The sequence below is a fragment of the Schistocerca nitens genome, chromosome 3 (genome assembly GCF_023898315.1).
Source record: "Schistocerca nitens isolate TAMUIC-IGC-003100 chromosome 3, iqSchNite1.1, whole genome shotgun sequence".
NCBI lineage: Eukaryota > Metazoa > Arthropoda > Insecta > Orthoptera > Acrididae > Schistocerca > Schistocerca nitens.
The window spans coordinates 694,642,296-694,662,907 of record NC_064616.1 but is presented as its reverse complement, the minus strand read 5'-3'; the positions used below and the strand labels follow the sequence as shown (position 1 = coordinate 694,662,907).

Here is a 20,612-nt window from a genome sequence, read left to right as displayed (position 1 = left end):
TACCTCTAGTACCTTATCAAGAATCATTACATTTCCATAATCAGCAAGCCAAATTTTGTCCCCGTTCCTGAATCCTTCTGCAAAGCCATTAGCTTAAATAAAAAACAGGATTTTCCTATATTTATTATATGTTTTCATATACATATCACATATATTATGGAGATGTGTTATACAGCCCACTACATCAGACACATGGTACAAGTCTAAAAACTTCTGTAACATAATCATGTCTAATGAGGGACTTCATTATGATTCTCATAGATTTTGCCATTACTGATTCATTCTGAACTGTGATACTGATGTGTGCCCTGCATCTGATCTCAGCAAGTCAGGAAACTTTTAAAATATTGTGAACACAATACAGTCCAACCCCAAAAATAAAAATGACCCTGAGGCAAAGTTCAAGGGTGTTATAATTCACACTGGGACAAACTCTGTCCAAAGCAACAGCTATGAAGAAATTACAAATGAAACACAAAACATAATTCGGTTGATCAAAAGTGCGTATACAAGCTGCAGACTGTTAAAATGTAAATGTCGTGTGACTAGGGCCTCCCATCGGGTAGACCGTTTGCCGGGTGCAAGTCTTTTGATTTGACGCCACTTCGGCGACTTGTGGGTTGATGGGGATGAAATGATGATGATTAGGACAACACAACACCCAGTCCCTGAGAGGAGAAAATCTCCGACCCAGCTTGGAATCAAACCCGGGCCCTTAGGATTGACATTCTGTCACGCTGACCATTCAGCTACCTGGGGCAGACTGCAGACTGGTAATTAGTGTGAATATTGCACAGAAGTTCAGTAGTAATACTTAATGAAACAAAAAACAAATAAACAATGGCATCAGTGAGCAGTGTGACAAAGTTGGTGCAATATTCACTGACCTAGACAAATTTCTAAGTGATAAATATCTGGGAAGAGATGGCTTGCAGTTAAATAGATTAGGCACGATGAGTTTTAGTAAATTGTGCATGCACATACGTGAAGTAATTAAAAATGAGGAAACCTTATAAGGGCAGAAGGGAGGGATAATTCAAAAATGTTATTTTAAAATAGAATATGTGAATAGAATGAAAATGATGAAGCACTTAAACTCATTCACAACAACAACAAAACAAAGAGAAGAGGATATGTTAAATGTAGTAATGCTACATGTAGTAATGTTGCTCACTAAAATATTAAGTATCTAACAAATAAAGTACCTAGTTAGAGGTTGAGATAGAGGGTATAGACATCTCTGTTGTTTGTATCATGGAACAGTGGTGCAAAGAATCAGAAATTAATCACATAGTATTAAGGCCTTACAATTTAGCATATGCATACAATAGGACATGTATGAAGTTTGGAGGCTGTTGTATTTATGTGAAACAAGATTATCCATTTAATGTCAGAGGTGATCTGTGTGCAATCAGTGAAGACAGACAGTTTGAGTTAGCAGTAGTGGAATTAAGGGACCAATTTAAGTGTAGAAAATGGACTATTTTATGTTTATAGAGATCTCCTAATGGATACATCAATACCTTTTTGTTCAAACTAAATCAAGTTCTTCATATAATATCCACTCCAAAGGGTAACATCCTCATTTGTGGAGACCTAAAAATAGGTACACTGAATCCTGATGCTACCCATGTCTTATTCTGAAGCATCATTCCAAGTTTCAATTTAGTATCAGTGGTTAATAGTTCAACAAGAATAAGAAACCAGTGAATGACACCTACTGGCCATGTGTTAACAGATCTAGACAAAGGAAACTTTAGTGTGGATGGTCAAATATTGGAAGCAGTATAAACAGAGGTGGATGCAAATGAAAAATTCAAAAATTTCATGTAACTGACAAACTAAAATTTGAAGGGAATTTTCCTAAAGTATTATATATGTTATCAACAGTTTAACAAAATGAATTGGTAACAAAAAGATTTTAAAAAATCATCCCAAACACTGAAGTACCTCAGTTTAATTAATCAATCTAATTCAACTTCCTCACACTTTTATACATGGTATAGGCAGACATACAGGAAAATGATGCTTGCAGCAAGGAGGACTTATTATTCCAAACTGATACTCACTGCTGAAAAGAAAAACAAAGCAGTATGGGAGGTTTCTAAGCAGGAAATGGGGAGTAGAGAAATCAATCAAACCAACATAAAAATCAAAGACAAAGGGACTCTAATAAAAAGTCTGACAGATTTGATAAATCATATGACTAACTACTTTAGCAGTTTAGGAACAAAATTACAGGGAAAATTTCAAATAGGCCCTTACATCAAAAAGCTAAATAAATGTGTACTGCATTCAATGTCAGTACTGCCTCCAACAAAAGAGGAAGAATACAAAGCAGTGGGCAAACTGTAAAATAAAATTTCAGTAACTTTGGATGAAGGACCAACTTGGCTGATTAAGGACTGTATACAGAGCGTAACATCACCATAGTTGACATTATAAATCAATCATTCGAACAGAGTTGCTTTCCTGACTTCTTAAAATTTGCTAATTTACTAGTCCCCTTGAAAAAGGCTGGCAGTGAAAATACAGAAAATTATTGGCTATCCTTATTACTTTTGTACTTTACATAAATATTAGAAACTATTATGAAACACAGAGTTATGAACTACTTAAATAAATACAATCTCCTTTCCAATAAGCAGTTCACATCCCGACAACAGTGCATCTTACAAAATATGTCCTAGAAGCACTGACTACAGGAAATATACAAGAGGTATATTCCTCAGCATTCAACACAGTCAACCATGAAATATTCTTAAATAAGCTAGATGAACTGGGAAAAATTGGGGGGGGGGGGGGGGTGAAAAAGTGGTTCCAGTCATATCTATAAAATAGAGTACAGTTGACTGAAATACACATATATCAAGGAGCTCCAAATATATTGTGAGAAACAGTTTTGACTATAAATATGTAAAAATAGGAGTAATGCAGGGCAGTATGCTAGGTCGAGTACTGTTCCTAATTTACATTAATGATTTCCCACAAGCTATCAAGCATGGACAAACAATATTTTTTGTAGATGACTCTAATGTAGTGATCACTAACAAGTCACCAGAAATTAAGAGAGAAAGCTGAAGAAAAACTTAGCAATATACATAAGTGGGCAATAAACAATAAAGTCACAATTTATGTAAGGAAACCAAGCACTATGAACTTCTACATAAATAAAAAACTAGATTACAAGAACCTGAAAACATATAATGAATTCATACAATGTGTGCAGAGCACAGACTTTCTTGGAATGCATATTGAGTGTCAGTGAAGGTGTGCAGAACATGTAAAAATAATTAGTAACAGAATCTCTAAAGCATGCTATGGTCTCGAATTCAGAGACATCAGCATTTGATATTCCATGTAGCAAATTATTATATTTTGCTTATATTCATATTGTTATAAGTTATGGTATAATTTTTGAGGAGTGAATAGGAAAAATATTCAAACTGATCTGCCCCTTGTGAATATATTTTTCAGAGTATTATTTATGTAACAACAATATTGTATAATATGTTAAAAATGTTTAGTGCATGTAATGAAACTAGAAACAGCTATTATTTGCACCTGTACAGAAAAAATAAAGTTAAAGCTCAGCAGAGTTTATTATACAATGCCATCAAATTATATAAAACATTATCACAAGATATAAAAGACATAAATACTATCTGCCATTTCAAAATAAAACTAAAAGATTGTTTACAAAATAAAAGTTTTTATACAATAACTGAGTACATGAATTAAAACATGTTACCTAATTTAAGGAGTTCTGCCTTATATACAGGAGCAGTAGTTAACTAAGGCTAAAAAACAAATGTTATGAGAGTAAAAGAAAATTTACTGTCAATTATTGTGTAAGAAATTGATTTTAAGCGTTAATTTTTCAATGCTTTGAATGACAAAATCCATTCAATATAAATTGTTTCACAGAGTGACAAAGAAATCAATCAGACTACTACCTTGTGTGAAATAAAATTGTAAATTAGTTAAAAACTTGTATTGATTAAAGTACAATATTAGTTTAGACTTTAGGAAATTTTCCATTTTTTCATAAAACAAAACTGATATTGAGACTGTCCCATAATTTTGAGACATCTTCAGCATATCCATTTCTGTTTAATGGCAAATGTCCAGCTTGCACCAAATACTCTGAAAAGCTATCTGAACACAATGTTTAATTCATGGTATCTGTTAGACTTGTTTCCATACTATCTTTAGAATCTTTGAGTATATTCATCGGACCTCCATACACTCTTAACAGTTCTATTTTTTTTTTTTAATTTGTGCAAAATGTTTCCCACTTCTGTTCTCAGTAATACCCCAGCAAAGATTGTTGAATTCCTTCTGCTGGAATGCAGTGCATTTCATTTTGGTAAATTCTGGTGTATATTTTTGCAGTGTTATTGAAGAAGTCATTTATGAAATTAAATATTGGTCTTGGGGGACAAATTAGCAGTCCTCTAAGTCTTATTTGCAATGTATTAAATTTTGATTTCTCCTCCCCTGTTTTCTTTCTTATGCCTTTCCAGACAGCTTTGCTTTCAATGTCTGCATCATAGATGCTTTTATTGTTTATGAATTTCTTTTGCAAGGAGGCACAACTAACTGAAGATTCTGCCGTATTTTTGATAGAAATTTAGAATATTTAGTTCATTCAGTATTTTAAATTTTATTTTTATTTCTTTATTTCATTTTTCTTAAGACCTTAATGTCTTACTTATTATTGCCACTATTATGTATCTCACACAGCACAATTGTTTCCTCACAGTAACACTGCCTCATGTTATTTTTTTCTGTGCTTAATTTTAGATCAATAATTTGGAGAAGATTGTTGGAGAGTCCTTGAAATTTTACAGATATATCACAGTGAGTTTTGTCAGTATTTGTTATTATGTTCTGTTGATATTGCTGTTTAAGTTAGTTTTGTTCCACTATTGGCCACTATTATAGTACAAAAGTTATTTAGAATGTTTATGAATATGTAATTGACTTCATTTTTATATAAGTGTTTATGTGACTCCATCATGTTCAGTAATGTTAAATACCATATCTAAAGCTTGTATTGAAATTTTTAAACAAACCACATAAGTAACCATGTTGTGCCATAAAACCCTTTCCTCCACAATTTCATCCAGTATTTCTTCTTTCACTATCCAATCTACCCATGTAAAGCCTATTCCAGTCAACATTATCAAACACTAAGCTGTAGGGTCATTACTGCCACGTGTGTACCAACATCTCTCCAAAAACCAAGCTGATACTCCCCCTAGTCTGCTTCTACTGTTCATTCCAGGCTTATATAGGAAATCTGTGTTTGCATTTTGCAACCATGACTTATGAAACTGATACTCACACCTGTTAGCTATTCCATTACTTGCTATTGGTTTTATTATATGCTTTTACAGTCTGATGATATTTCCCCTGTATTATACATCTTTCATATGAGGTAGAACAGTTTTCTGGTGGTCAGCTCTTCCAAATATATTAAAAATTCTAAGAGAATGGATTCAGTTTGAAGGGCCTTTTTTTGACTTAGGTCTTTCAGTGCTCAGTCAAAATTTTCTCACAGTCTAAGACTCTCATCTCATCTCATCTCATCTCATCTTACTTGGCTTCCTTTTGCCTTTCCATAACACTATCTTCAGTTTTTGTCCATTTATGTAGCCAGTCCACCACGCAGCCATTTCTTTTGTTCTCATCTGAGAACTTGATGTTCATATAGCTCATTGTGTTTCCTCCAAATTTTTCTTTAACTTTCATATACAAGGTGTCTTCAGTTCTTTAAGTCATGATGCTTATACAGCTTTATGTTTCTCTTCTAGCCATTCCTGTTATGACACTTTGCATCTTCTATTAGTCACATTTTATAGATGCCCGTATTCCCTTTGCCTGCTTCATTTGCTGCATTTTTAAATTTTCTCCACTCATAAGTTATATTTAATATATGATGTGTAATCTTAAGATTCCTTCTGGACCTAGTCTTTTTGTCTAGTTGTTCTTCTGCTGACATCACTATTTGAAATCTCAAAGTTACCCTTTCAGTTTCTGTCAGATTTTGTTCATCTAATTTTGTCAGTCATTCCCAATTCTCTATTTGAGGCTCTCAACAACTTCTGGTCATTTTAACTTATCCTTGCTTAATTGCCTACCCTTTAGCAATTTCTTCACCTGTAATCTGCATTTAATACCCAACCAACTATAGTCAACAGTCTAAATCTGCTCATAGACAGGTTTTGCAGTTTAAAATCTGGTTTATAAATCCCTACAATAGAATTAAATAACCCATCTGAAACACTCTAGCATTGTCCTCTACTAATACATTGATTTATGGTATGCATGTGGAGCACCACATTTACATCAAAGTAAACTTGAGCTCCATTGCTCTGTAGCCATGTTACGTGAGGAACATGTATTATCTCATAAAATAGGGTAAGAACATATGTGAAAAAGGTGATATTCATTGGCTAGGCTACTCTGGTTTGCAATAAATTTAGCTCAGTGATCTAACCATAAATTATCCCAGCCCATACATTCACACTGAACCTGTGTTGGATACTTCTAACAATTGGTGGCTGTGGATTTCCATCAGTCCAAACATGCATGTTGTGCAAGTTCACTATGTCATATGATGTAAATATGCTCTCACTGGTGTACAGGATCAAACTTGGGAACTGTAGCTGGAATATGAAGCATTGTAAATACCAGTGTTCGAACTGTACTCATGTGGACAGTTCTTCTCTACTATAGGCTGGATTTCTGTAGATGGTATGAATGTTGTAGTTGTTCATGGACATCAATCCACAAATTAGCATGACATGTACCCAATTCTTCTGGCACATGGTGAATGCTGGTGGGCAGTTCTTCAAAGTATCTCATAACATCCTCTTCAAAAGTAACTGTTTGCATCAAGTGAGGACAGCCAGCATTCATTTTTGATACCTAATACCAGAGAGAAATGCATAATAACTGACACTGCAGTCTGAATGTCCATCAAATGTACATTAAATTTTTCAATGCCACACAGTACAGTTGTATGTACAGTAAAATATAGTAAGCATAGAAAACACAATGTGATGTATGTAAATGCTACCATTTTGAAAAAATTCAAGGCATGAAATACAGCATCATGTATTTATAACTTTCCAGTCCCTCTTAGATCTTTCTTGAATTGCACCAAATGTCAAAACATGTCAGGTATTTCTGTTGGGAAAGTATCTGCATTCCATTTTGTAGCATCTCTGCTGTTGTCATGAGCTTTGCCATATGCAAGCAGCATATGATATTTATATATTGGTACATGTTTCAATTCTGTCAACAGGTTTACTGGTACACAATACAGTTATCTAATTATGATAACAAATGACCATCGATAGATACAGAGAAGCCAATGGCAAATTATCAGGGGCAGGGCATTCATCCATCTTACACTGGCATCTAATGGCCTCCATAAATAATTACCATACCAAACACAGTCAAAAGAAATATTGATGCCACCATATTCAAAATTATGAACCTACATACAAGGGTTTCGTCTTGAAAAATGGCCAGGTTACCAGCCCACACAAACATGCTAATCATTGCCAGTGAGGTGAGCAGTGTGACAGTTCCCAAGTGCAAAAATTCACTAGTAAATTTTGACCACAATGTTCAAGGTGTAAGAAGTAAAATTGCTGAATTAGAATTACTTTTGGTTGATCAGATAAAGGATATTTCACTTTTAAGTGTGATTGAACACTGCTTAAAGGAAAAGCAAGCTTGTACTTCTAGGATAATGGGATTTGAAATTATTAGTATCTTCTGTAGAGAGACTTTTATAGGTGGAGGAACATGCATGTATGTCAAGCAAGGAATCGAATGCAAAGAAATTAAGTTCAGTAATATAAATAACAAGGAAAAAGTGTTTGAATATTATTGTGTTTGCAAACTTAAAGAACCCAAAATTATCACTGTGTGCATGTACCAATCCCCATCAAGCAGCTGTATGGCATTCTTGGACTGTGTAGACAGACTCTTTAGAGAATTAAGGAATTTTAAAGAAATTATTATTGTAGTTGGAGATATCAATGTAAACTTTAAAGTAGCCAGTCAACCTGTATCAAATCTAAATAATTTATCATATTCACATAGTTTATCACCTACTGTCCATGAATACACAGGACTTAAAAAGACAAGTAAAACTACAATTGATCAAATATTTTTTGACTTGCAAACATTTGACCATATTGTAGAAGTGATTGACACTGGATTCTCGGATCATAAAGCAATAAAATTTTGTGTAAATGATGTACTCAGCACAAATTCCAGGAAAAGTGAGAAATATTGCAACAGAAGATGTGTAAATAAGGACAAAATTAGGATTTTTAATTCATTGTTACAAAATTCAAACTGGGATCTGGATAAATATGACGATGCAGATATGAAGTTTGAGTCATTTTTAGCTTGTTGTAAACATAACTATGAAACTGCATTCTCTCTAAATAAAATTAAAGTAAAAACCACAACTAACACTTGGATAACACAGGGGATAAGGAAATCTTCAGAGCAACTGTTATAGAAAACTGTACAAGAAAGTTGTTACAGCAGAAAAAAAATTAAGCAACGATTCATACATCAACAGAAACAAGGGTAATAAAAAAATGAAATCAGTTTGGAATGTGATAAATACAAACATAGGCTGAATCAAACCAAAAAACATTAACACTGTTCTTAAAAGAAAAGGCAAAACTATAAATGATCCTCTACAAATTGCCACTACATTCAACAAATCTACTACAAAATCAATGTCTTATAAAGGCTATTCATAGCATCTCTGTAAATCCTAAAACTATTATTTTGTGTGCTGCAACAGTACAGAAAGCAGATAATGCAATTAGCAAGCTAAAAAATAAATTTTCCTGTAGTACAGATGGCATTCCTGATAAAGTAATTAAGAGAGCAAATATATTGTTCCTCTGGTTGTTGATATAATTAATGCTTCTTCCAGCATTGGTACTTACCCTAGAGAACTCAAGCTGTCAATAACAAAACCATTATATAAAAACAGTGATCCTTATGATGTAAAAACCTACAGACTTTTATCAAAGTTGTCTTGTTTCTCAATAATGTTTGAAAGAATATGTACAAAAGACTATCTGCTTTTTTGAACAAATGTGGATTATTTGACAGTGAACAAAATGGTTTTACAAAAAATTTATCAATGCTATATATAATTTCCTAAAACTTGTTCTGAGTTCCATTTATCGTAATTAAATAAACTGTGGATTGTTTTTAGACTTACCTAAGGCATTTGATGTTATTGATCACAAAATTTTGCTTGACAAACTATACTTCTATGGAGGCCATGGCACTGCTCATATGAATTTAAGTCATACTTAACTGATAGATACCAGAAAGTGGAAATAGTTCATGAAGGTATATCCTTCACTTCTAGATATGAGAAAGTTACTCAAGGAGTACCCCAAGGATCAGTATTGGGACCCCTGCTGTTCTTAATATTCATAAAGGGCTTACCTAGTAATATTTAACACTAGTCTCTTTGTTAAAGCTCAGTATATGATTGACTTACACAAACAATAGAAATAACAAATGAAGAAGTAGTTAAATGATTTAGAGCAAACAGTCTATTTTTTAATGAGAAGAAAACGTTAAGGATGAATTATAAGCATACATCAAATAAAGTAATCCCTAACATAATAGTGAAGTTAGGTGAACAGAAAATACTTCAAACTTGAAATACTAAATTTTTAGGAATTTGATTATGTGAGTATTTTGAATGGGATAAACATATAGAATTGCTCAACAAAAAACTAACTAAATGCTGTTATGTATTGAGAATGCTCAAAACTTTCAGCAGTGTAGAAACAGTGATGAGTGCCTATTATGCATTCATACATAATCTACTGAAATATGGTGTCTTATTTTGGGGTTTATCAAGTCTAACAAAACACTTCTCATTCAGAAATGAGTCACAAGAATTATAAAAGATATTGCATCTATGGAGTCTTGTAGGAAAATATTCAAAGAACTGAAATTTATAACTCTTCCATCTAATTATATCTATGAAAGAACATGCTTTTTGAAATTCCATTCCCAGCTCTTTTCTTTGATCAGTGTTTACCATGTCTATGAAACTATAAACAGAACCGAGTTCCACAGAGAAGTACAAAAGGAAACACGGTATCACAAAAGTGTAATGCATCAACCAAAAATTCTTTTTAGTGTCCTTCCCTTAAGAGTTAAAAAGATACCAAAGCTGCACATTTTTAAAAATGAGCTTAAGAAAAGACTTATAAGTGAAAGCTGGTACAGTGTTGATGAGTACATAAATTTTATGAATTTGAGGACATCCATAACTTAAGTTAAACATAGTCAAGTATCACTGTATATAATGTAAAATTAGAATTTGTTTTGCTTATGTATCTGATTATCTGTATGATTTTATCTGTATCCCTATGATTTTCTTCTGTTTATGCATTTAATTACCTGCATGAGTTGTATACATACACTATTATTTAAGTATTTTTTGTATCAACATATGACAAGTCCTATATCACTGTATATGGTAAAATGGATGACCAATAAATCAATGTATGTAGAGAGTTATCCCAATGGAAAAATGCATGAGTTTATTTTAAATCCATCTATAATTTACATGAAGGCTGGTGAGTTGGACAGCCTGGACATGGTTTTAGATGATTTCCGACATCATGGGTACCAGGCTGGTACCCACATTTCATCTCAGAAACACGTTACACAAATATTCAGAAAAAGTTCTCATACTTGCACATAGGATTAACTGTACATGCAGATAGATAGGGTAAGGATTCCATCCTGGTACTGTATAAGATACTGGCATAAAAGCAGACTTTTGTCTGATGATAGCCTTGTAAGACAAAATCCAGTTAATAAAAAAAAATTGATAGTGCACAACATCCACAATTTTGTGATTTTGTTTAAAATTATAAAATTGTTCTATCAAGAAGTGGTGGAACATTTAGTGAGCAGCATTAACACCATTTAAAGAAACAAGAAAACCATATAATTTCTACTGTTAAAGATTTCATAATATTATGTACATATTACATCATTTCATTAATTATTATATAACTTAAATACTTATTTATTCTGTAATAGTAATAAACCCATAATACAATTTCTTCACAGTATACTAAACTCATATAAATAAACAAGTTGTGGGGCTTCTATGAGCCACAAAAAAGTATTTCATCCTGGTAACACTGTGCAGAAGAAACTAGTGGAACAGCATAAGAACATGTGACATATATGGAATGCCAGTTCACACTAATTTAATGTGCCTGCAACACTTTGCATAGACTAAGGTCTTGGGAATAGTGGTTCTGACTGGGTATTTAAAATGTAGGAAGCAGAACTGCACAGCAGATATATTTGGATACTCATATGCATAGTCAAATCATTGGCAGATTATAGTGGTTCTGGCTGGGTATTTAAATGGTAGGGAAGCAGAACTGCACAGCAGATAGGTTTGGATAATCATATGCATAGTCAAATCATTGGCAGTTTAGTCACCACGTCGAACGATGCAGGATGGCCATTACGAACAGGAATTGTGCAACCTGTATTGGCAGATGCACAGCTTGTAATACAATACTGTATGGCACATTTCCACAGTATCTTGTGTCTATAATACTCTTGGTTCATGTAACAGTGCACTCAGCACATGTTTAGCTCCTCGTTTGGTTTTTTGGATCTCAAAAATCTCTTACATAAGGAATGAGTGCTGATTGAATTTACAGCAAATTTTATGGTACTGTTTTGCTTTCTGGACATTCGAAAATGTTTCATTCATAAATTTTGTCATATGAAAGTAATTTTCCTTTATTTTTAATTGATCAGGCAGAGTTTTAAAATTAGGTTAAAAATCAATAAATCTGAATAACTATCTCGTTATTATTTCTGTAGTGCATAGAGAACATTTATGTGACAAATAAGAAGATATAATACTCAAGTTAGCAATGAAGAAATGACAGACAATATATAAAATGTATACTTCAGTGCTGAGCCTAATATGAAGGTACAAGTTTTCCCCCATTTAAGAAGTAATTAAAAATTCCAATATCTAACAGTTCCCATAGCAATGAGGAATGTATAACTTATTCCTGTTAATACAGATACATTAATATCAAGTACTGTCATCACTTGTGTATGCAAAAATATAAAACTTAGACTTGTATTGAAATAAATTTAAATGTTCATTATCAAACCACACCAACATTTCACTTCTGTTAGTAACATCAAGGCAATGCTGACAAATATTTTAATTTCATATTTAATTTAATATTTTATATTCCATATGCATGCTAGTTCCCTCTTCCTCTGAGCTAAAATTACATTTATTTTAGTGACATGGCAAATTGCTGCTGTTCTTAAGATTGTTTTAAAGGAGTTCAAGAAACTTTATAAGATTTCATGAGCAGAGGGGTGCAGTAGTTATATCCAAAATTTTAGAACTTGCAAATAAAATCTCAAATGTGCAGTGTGATGATAGAAAAGTCATACCTCTCATGGACAGGAAGTGTGTGTATCCTGTAGAATCCAATGTGAAATCTGCTGTCAGTGAAGCTACACCTCTCCAAGACAAATGTGAAATTTTATTAATGCAAGTGAACACTCCAAATGTTAATAATTCACAGAAAGGCACAGCAATTATGGAACAACAAACACCAGAAATAAGTGAAACAGCAGCAGCACCATCATTATCAGCAGAGGCAGCAACAGCAGCAGCAGTAGCAGAACCAACAACGACTGGAGCAGCAACACAGCAATCTTAAGGAGGAGCCAAAGGAAAAATATATCTGTGTCATTCAGTGATAATTTTTTATGGTTTCAAGCCAAGAAGAAAATAAAAATGTGAAAAACCAGCCTGCTAACTCACAGATAAGTCACAACAACATCCTGTTTTTAAACATTCAGGGTCTTAAAAATAAAGTTGAAATTCTGGATGAGTCATTGCCACAGAATAAGTATTCTTTCTTATGTCTATCAGAAAATTGGCTTAAACCAGGACAAATACAATACTATGTACCAGAAGGTTATAACTATGGAAACAGTTTTTGCAGATCTCAGTACCGTAACGGTGGTACTGTTATCTATGTTTCAAATGAAATAGAGTGTAGAGAACTAGATCTTAGTTGGGCATGTGTAGAGAAACACTTTGAAATTACCGGGATCATATGTGATATAATGAAACTTATCATAGTATGTATCTACCATTCCCCTGACTCAGATGATAAAACTTTTTTAGATAGTTTAGACAGTGTACTCTGCTACATAACGGACTGGAAACAGTATGTAACTGTAATTGGGGGAGACTTTATTTCAAGCTTTGATGTAACATGTAACAAACCCAGTGTAAATAAGTTACTGAATATGCTTAGGCAGCACAACTTCCATCATGTAAATTCAGAACCAACAAGACTACAAGCGTGCTTGGATAATGCTTTTGTCAACTGTGCTCGTGATATGTACTCCACCAAGGTAAAGGAATTTGTTTTCTCAGACCACTGCATGTTAACAGTAAAGTTAAGACATTTTATAAAAGGGGATGAGAGCAAGGCTGCACAAAAGTTAACAAAATCCAATACCTTAATATTAACAAAACACAATCTCATAAAACTAACACACCAGTTGAGCATAACAAACTGGGACAAATTATTTCAAAACTGTGATTCCAGTGCCCAAACAGTTTATGAAACATTCCACAATTACTTAACAGGTATTTTAAAAGCCCATCTTGTTCAAAAGAAATACCATAAAACAAAACAAGTAAATTTTGGTACACCAAAGAACTGGAGAATCTAAAAAATAAGCTACTTCTGTTGAAGCACCTTGCCAAAGTAAACAATTCTAATGAAATTAAGGATCTCAAAAAAATCACTAAGAAACTGTATAAGAAAGAGTTGCAACTGGCGAAACTAAGATACAACACAAATTTCATAAAAAATAGTAAAAACCAATGCAAAACAGCCTGGTCAGTAATTAATACTGTTAAAGGTAAAGTCAGAAACTTCGACAAGACAGTCCCAATACCAGCAGATACATTCAATAAATATTTTGTAAGCTGTGCTGATGATATCAAAAAGCTGATCAGTAAACCCAATGTAACATGTATAGATTATCTGAAGAGAGCAAATCTAAATCATAATAGGGCCAGATCATCATTGAAACACTTCAAAGAGGTATGCCAACATGAAGTTCTTAAAATAGTCAAAGAAATGAAAAATTCATACAGTACAGATATTTTTAATATATCAAACAATCTATTGAAAGAAATCATACATTACATTGCAGCACCATTAACATATTCTATAAACCAGTGGCTCATAGAAGGGTTTTTTCCTGATCCTCTCAAACTATCCAAGGTAACTCCAGTCTTTAAGAAGGGTGTCAAATCAGATCCTGCAAACTACAGACCAATTTCACTAATCCCAGTACTAGGAAAAGTCTTTGAAGGCATAATATATAAGCAGATGTATGAGTACCTTGAACTAAATGGTATGTTAAGTGCATCACAGTTTGGTTACAGAAAAGGAAGGTCAGCTATACATGCCATAGAGCTCTTAGTCAGAGACATTCTAGCAGCATTTGAGTACCATGCGCACGCACAGGTAACCTTATGTGATCTGAGCAAAGCTTTTGACTGTGTTGACCACTCACTTCTGCTCTCTAAACTTGAGTACTATGGAATATGTGATAAAAGTTTAAAACTCATCAAATCATACCTCAATAAAAGGAACCAGGTGGTGAGTTCACGAAGTCATCTGTCAAACATACTCGAGGTTCAACATGGAGTGCCACAGGGATCTAAATTGGGACCACTTCTTTTCCTTGTACACATAAATGACTTACCAGGAAATATAGATGTAAAGACATATATGTATGCAGATGACACAACTTTTCTATCTGTAAACCATGTACTTGATAACCTTGTAAGTGATATGAAATTGGGAAAAGAAAATGCAACATCATGGTTTAATGCCAATGGTCTGCTATTAAATGAGGAAAAGACCCAGAATATGTGGTTCAGTCTATCAAAGACTACAAAAATAGAAAAACAAAAGGCAAAGTTTTTAGGTATTGTACTTGACAACAGTCTAACATGGAACTCTCATGTTGATCACATAGTGGTTAGGTTGTCAAGAGTTATATATTTGTTGAAGAGACTGATGTGTTGTGTGACATTTGAGTACGTAAGGACAGCGTACTTTGCCTTTTTTTCAATCTGTTTTAAGGTATGGGTTAATACTCTGGGGAAACAGCAGAAAAATCAATGAAATTATGGTGATACAGAAGAAAGCAATCAGTGTAATGGCTAAGGTAGATAATAGAACACATTGTAAACCATTGTTCACTAAATATAGAATTTAACAGTAATTAATTTATATATTCTTGACAGTGTTAACTACATACTTGCTGAACTACCTAATTTAAGTGTAACAAATGAAAGACATGGCTACTATACAAGAACGTGTACTTCTCTGCTGTTGCCACAAAATAGATTAGCTAAAACTAACGATAGTCATAAGTATATGGCAATTAAAATATATAACAAATTGTCTAAAAATGGGTCAATCAAGCCTGACAAATTATTTAAAGACAATGTTCTATTCATTAGAATAATTTTTAGAAATGCCCAATATCAACTTAAATATGTAAAAATTTATTTTGTAAAATTAATAGGTTAAGTGAACTGACGAAGTCTATTGCATGTAACAATGCTGAATGACTAATATAGAATCTGAATATGAAAATGGTCAAAAATATTTGTTGTGTGTCATTTTATTTACTGCTGTGTTCCACCCACTGATAGTTAAATAGCTGTATATTTGTGTAATTCTTATGCGCATATCACATAATTTTTGCAACATAATTTGCCTTTATGTTCATTACATTTACAGTAAAAACTGAAAGATGGTTGGCTCCTAGAGGATAATATGCCTCCTTCTAAATACTGTTGACTATTTCAGATTTAGCCATTGGTTAAAATTAAACACCATTTGCTGCAAAAATACTCTTGTATTTCTAATTACATTTGTGTTTTGTTCTGTTAGTTCCATATGTGATACTATTCAGTTTTCTTTTACTCACATATATTTTAAATTATATGGTTAGTTTTGTTTCTGTTTTTGTACATAATTAATCCACTATGCCATAAAATTGAAAATAAATAGAAAAATAATAATGGCTTTGCAAAAAATTTAATCACATACTTTTGGCTCACAGTAAAAACACTTAAATGTGTTCCATTAATGAATTTCTTGGAAACAATATCAGATATGAGCAGCAACTAACCATGAAGATATGTACCTCTGTAAAAGGCAACATTAACATGTTATTCCAGCTCTTTAGCCAAGAAATTACAATAACTATCTATGTATCATGGTACTCACACCATCCAGAAGTTCTCTGACCATGCCATCCCATTTCTTTGTTTCCTTGTTTAATGTCCCATATTTGCTGTCAAGTTGTAGGACAAATGTATAATTAAACCCAAGCATAAGGGATATTTCATGTATAAGATCAATGCCAAAACCTTCATACATATCATTTCCCTTTAATGTCTGACTGGTGTCCACTCGCATGCCATATGGCTTGCTCTGGAAAAGAATTAAGCAGTCACTATTAATTCAACATCACTAATATTCCCTGTTTAACACAATCTGATATTTAAACATGAAAAACTGTATGCACTTCATTTTGTTCAAATCTGTAGAAAGATTATAACACAATGAATGAGGGATTAATAATGTAAACCCTGGATTCCATCCCTCTTGGAGCCATCTCTAATGACCTTGTTGTCGAAGGGACATTAAACACTAATCTCCTCCTGCCTACTCCTCTCTTGGACATTACACACTGTCAGTCTCATCACTCAGCAAAAGTGAAATTTTAAGACAAAATATAATATTTTAGTGATCTACAGTGTTGGACTATAAACTTGAAGCACAAGAAATGCATATTCTATACTCAGATACAATACTCTCACCATTGTTTTGAAGATTTTTTAAAATGATTATCATTAGTTAGTATATAATCTTGAATATACGTAGCTGATGATGTTCAGATATCTTTTTGTAATTATGTTTTGATATGTAAATTAGGAAAATTCTACCACTTAGCACACAGTAAGTTTGTTGGAACTAAACATACTCAGAACTGAAGGCCTAATAATGGTTAATGAAATGTGAAATGTCATAAAATTGCCAAACCAATTAAAATTATAAATACTGTTTCAGGGGCCCTTCTTGAAGTTTCTTTATTACTCTGGAGAAACATAACTGAGAAGTCCATATGCCACTATAGGAAGTTAGTTGAATAACACACAATGGAAATGACAGAAAAAAGTAGTTTAGAATCATATATACTATGTGTAAAAGAATCTAACACATGTTAATTTCAAATATTCAGGGACTACTAAAATCCTGGTATATCATGAAGTAATTAATAAGTTTTATTACAATGTGTTGATAGAAATACTATTGGTAAAAGTTTGAGAGGGCTTGCATATAACTGAATTGAAATTTTCACATTACATGATTAAAATAATGAAACCATATAACAAACTCAAGTGAAAATAATGTTTTATGTGACTGAATTCAAAAATTTTAACATAAAAATCAGTCAGAAAGATTACAACTAAATACAAAAGATGAATATTATCATCTAGAATAGGACTTAAATCATCATATTACTCATCAAGCTGTCAACAAGGATATGAAACAGTCCATTTGGGATGTTTGTCTACTGCCTTTCTATAGCATTTTTAAATTCATGCACACACTAAAAATGTGAATATATGTCAGTTGGGCACATTTGATATCTGATTGATAGAATTTTGGGTGAGTGTTTTTACTGCACATGCCATTCTTCAGAAACTGCAGTCCTTTTAGTACTAATACTGTGTTTACAGGAATTTTAGTTTCTTGAACAATTATCTCCTGTGTGCTCATGTGTGAATAACTTAATATCATGATTTAAGATGTTATCTGTGTGTCTGAAACTAATCACTGTTACATATAAGAACATAGAGGCTTTGCATTTCTTCTGAAAGAAACATTACCACAAATAAGCACACTCAGACCTACTTCTCAGTCCATTTCTATGATACTTGAGGAAAGTAAATGTGTTCCTTGGCTGTTCACACAACAGTTGACAATGAGACTCAGTAATTAGGGAAAGTCACAAATCTCATATGAAGAGGACTGAAAATCATCATTTGATGGTTGAGTTTCAATATACCCCTTGTGTTGTAGGATAAGTTGCAAGCATATGCCTGGACACCAGGCAAACAAGTCAACTTCATGAATGTAACCAAGCCATTTAATAACTCTTCCTGAAGGGACTACAGACCTTAATATGGTGCAGGTACACCATTTCAACAGTTTGCTCCTTTAATTCAAATAGGTCTTCAAATTACAATTATCAGTTGTTATTTCATAGTAATCTAGTCTAAAAGTAGAGTCTACATCAGTTCCTTTAGGGTTTTCTTCAGCATGACTTTGCCTCTACAATCTTAATTTTTAATCTCTGCACAAATATATATTATTGATTGCATATTATGGCATAAATCTGCATATATTACCATATTCTATTTATCATACAAGTTTTTGCTGTTGATAACTTATCATGTATAAGTAACAAAACCTTTGAAATGATTTCACATCCAATCAATAACTTCTCTCCAGTGACTTTCCAATGTGTATTTGCATCAGTATCTCTACTGTTGTCAGTGTGTATAACCAATACAAAATCAAACTGTCTGTCAGTCACAAAAGGATTGCAAAGAGGCTCACTTTTTGGATCCTTTCTTTTTGTGACCCATATGAATGCTCTGCCCACAGTAGGCCTATTATTGGCACAGACAAATATGCAACAGCCCTCCTTTGGTAGTATATCTACTGAACAAATCAAGATGTCATATCAGCATAATTATCTTATTATGTCCATACCTTTCCCTTTACATTTCCCATTAGGCCTACATATTGTACTGAGGAGAAATTAAAGTGGACCAGCAATCAATATTCATGTCTAAAAAGGTGATTATGTGCAGTGGGATTTAAAAGTAAAAAATATTGTAATGACCTGGTATTTATATTTATGGCTCCTTAATCAGTACTAAAGGAAATCTACATCTCTTTAAGCTACATAATTCAGTATATCAGCATAATACAAGAAACACACATGCAGCTGACAGGCTGTACCATACACCAGACCAACAATGGTCTACCATAGTTATAAACATCTTGGCCACATGATTTTTAACAACCCCCAGAGATTGCCCACATGGTGTTTATGAATAAATTCAACCCCTACTTTTATGAGCTGAGCTAATTAAAGTAATAAACTCTTGCATTTTACAATATATAGTTTGAAAGGGGTCAATGTGTATGTGTATTAAGAATCAAATCAATATGTAAAGTGTAATAAGTCTAGTTTTGAAGTTATTTATTTATTTATTACTCCACCAATCCAACTGTGATTAGTTTGAAAAGATATAATGTGTGTCAGTAAACAATCTATACATAGGTAGTATTAAAGCAGTCAGTCATCCAAAAGTAATAGTCCTAGTTTACATTACACAGCTGTGGTAATAATGACAGATTACAGCAAACATTAGACACAGAAAGTGAAAAACAAATACAAAACCAGTGAAAATAACTATGAATGTTACATGAATATGGTACCTGCATCATTGCTCAAACTTGCACTATTGTGTATCACACTGAAAATTTCTGGTCCAGAGATCTATTAGGGTTTTTTCATTGTGGATAAAAAACTCTTCTAAACTGTAAAATAAGCTTTCCAGCAGAAATTGCTTCTGATACTCTCTAAAAGAGAAATGGTTATCAAATTCACTTTTAATGTCTCAAGGGAGGGCATTAAAAACTTTTGCACCAGAGAACTGCACACTTTTTTGCAGCATACCCAGGTTTTTACAATCATTGTAGAAATCATGCTTTCTCCTAGTATCATATCCATAATATTCACTATTTCCTTTATAAAACTCAATCTTTTTCTGATGAAACACATAAGAGAAAATATCTACTGAGAATGACAGTAATAATTCTCTGTTTCCATAAAAGGTTTCTAGAACTACATCTAGAGTCTATGCCACTCGTTATTCTTACAACATATTTTTGGGCCGAGAGTATTTTCTTTTTCAGTGTTTGGTTTCCTCAAAATATAGTACCATAACTTATAAGAGAATGGAAATAGCCATGGTATGCTAATTTCATTGTGTCTATATTTCCACTTTTGGAGAGAATGCATAGGGCAAAAATTGTTGAGCTTTATTCTTCTGAATATTTATTATATGACGAGACCAGTTTACTCTGGAGTCAATTACAACACCTAAAAGCTTTATTGTTTCAACTCTTTCTATTGACAGTGTGCCATGCTTCACAGTTAACTCATCCTCAGGTTTAGCAGTTGCAGTGAACTAAATACAGTTAGTCTTATTAAAGTTCAACAAGAGTCCATTGATGCTAAACCACTTCATTAAATCAGTAAGAATATTCTTAATAGATCCTTGGCGATCTCCACATGTATGACCATCAATCACAATGTTGGTGTCATCT

General features: G+C 33.0%; 1 protein-coding gene across 2 annotated transcripts in view; it reads right to left on the bottom strand.

The window, feature by feature from the left end:
- LOC126248664 (glutamate receptor ionotropic, kainate 2-like) overlaps nucleotides 1–20,612 on the bottom strand; it is a 542,085-nt gene that overhangs the window by 184,769 nt on the left and 336,704 nt on the right. For both annotated transcript variants that reach the window (XR_007545524.1, XM_049949880.1), the window contains exon 10: nucleotides 16,425–16,631. Coding sequence is in view for 1 of the 2 variants with exons in the window: in XM_049949880.1 (XP_049805837.1) it covers nucleotides 16,425–16,631 (207 nt within the window). In the remaining variant the exon portion in view is untranslated. The remainder of the gene's footprint in view (nucleotides 1–16,424; nucleotides 16,632–20,612) is intronic.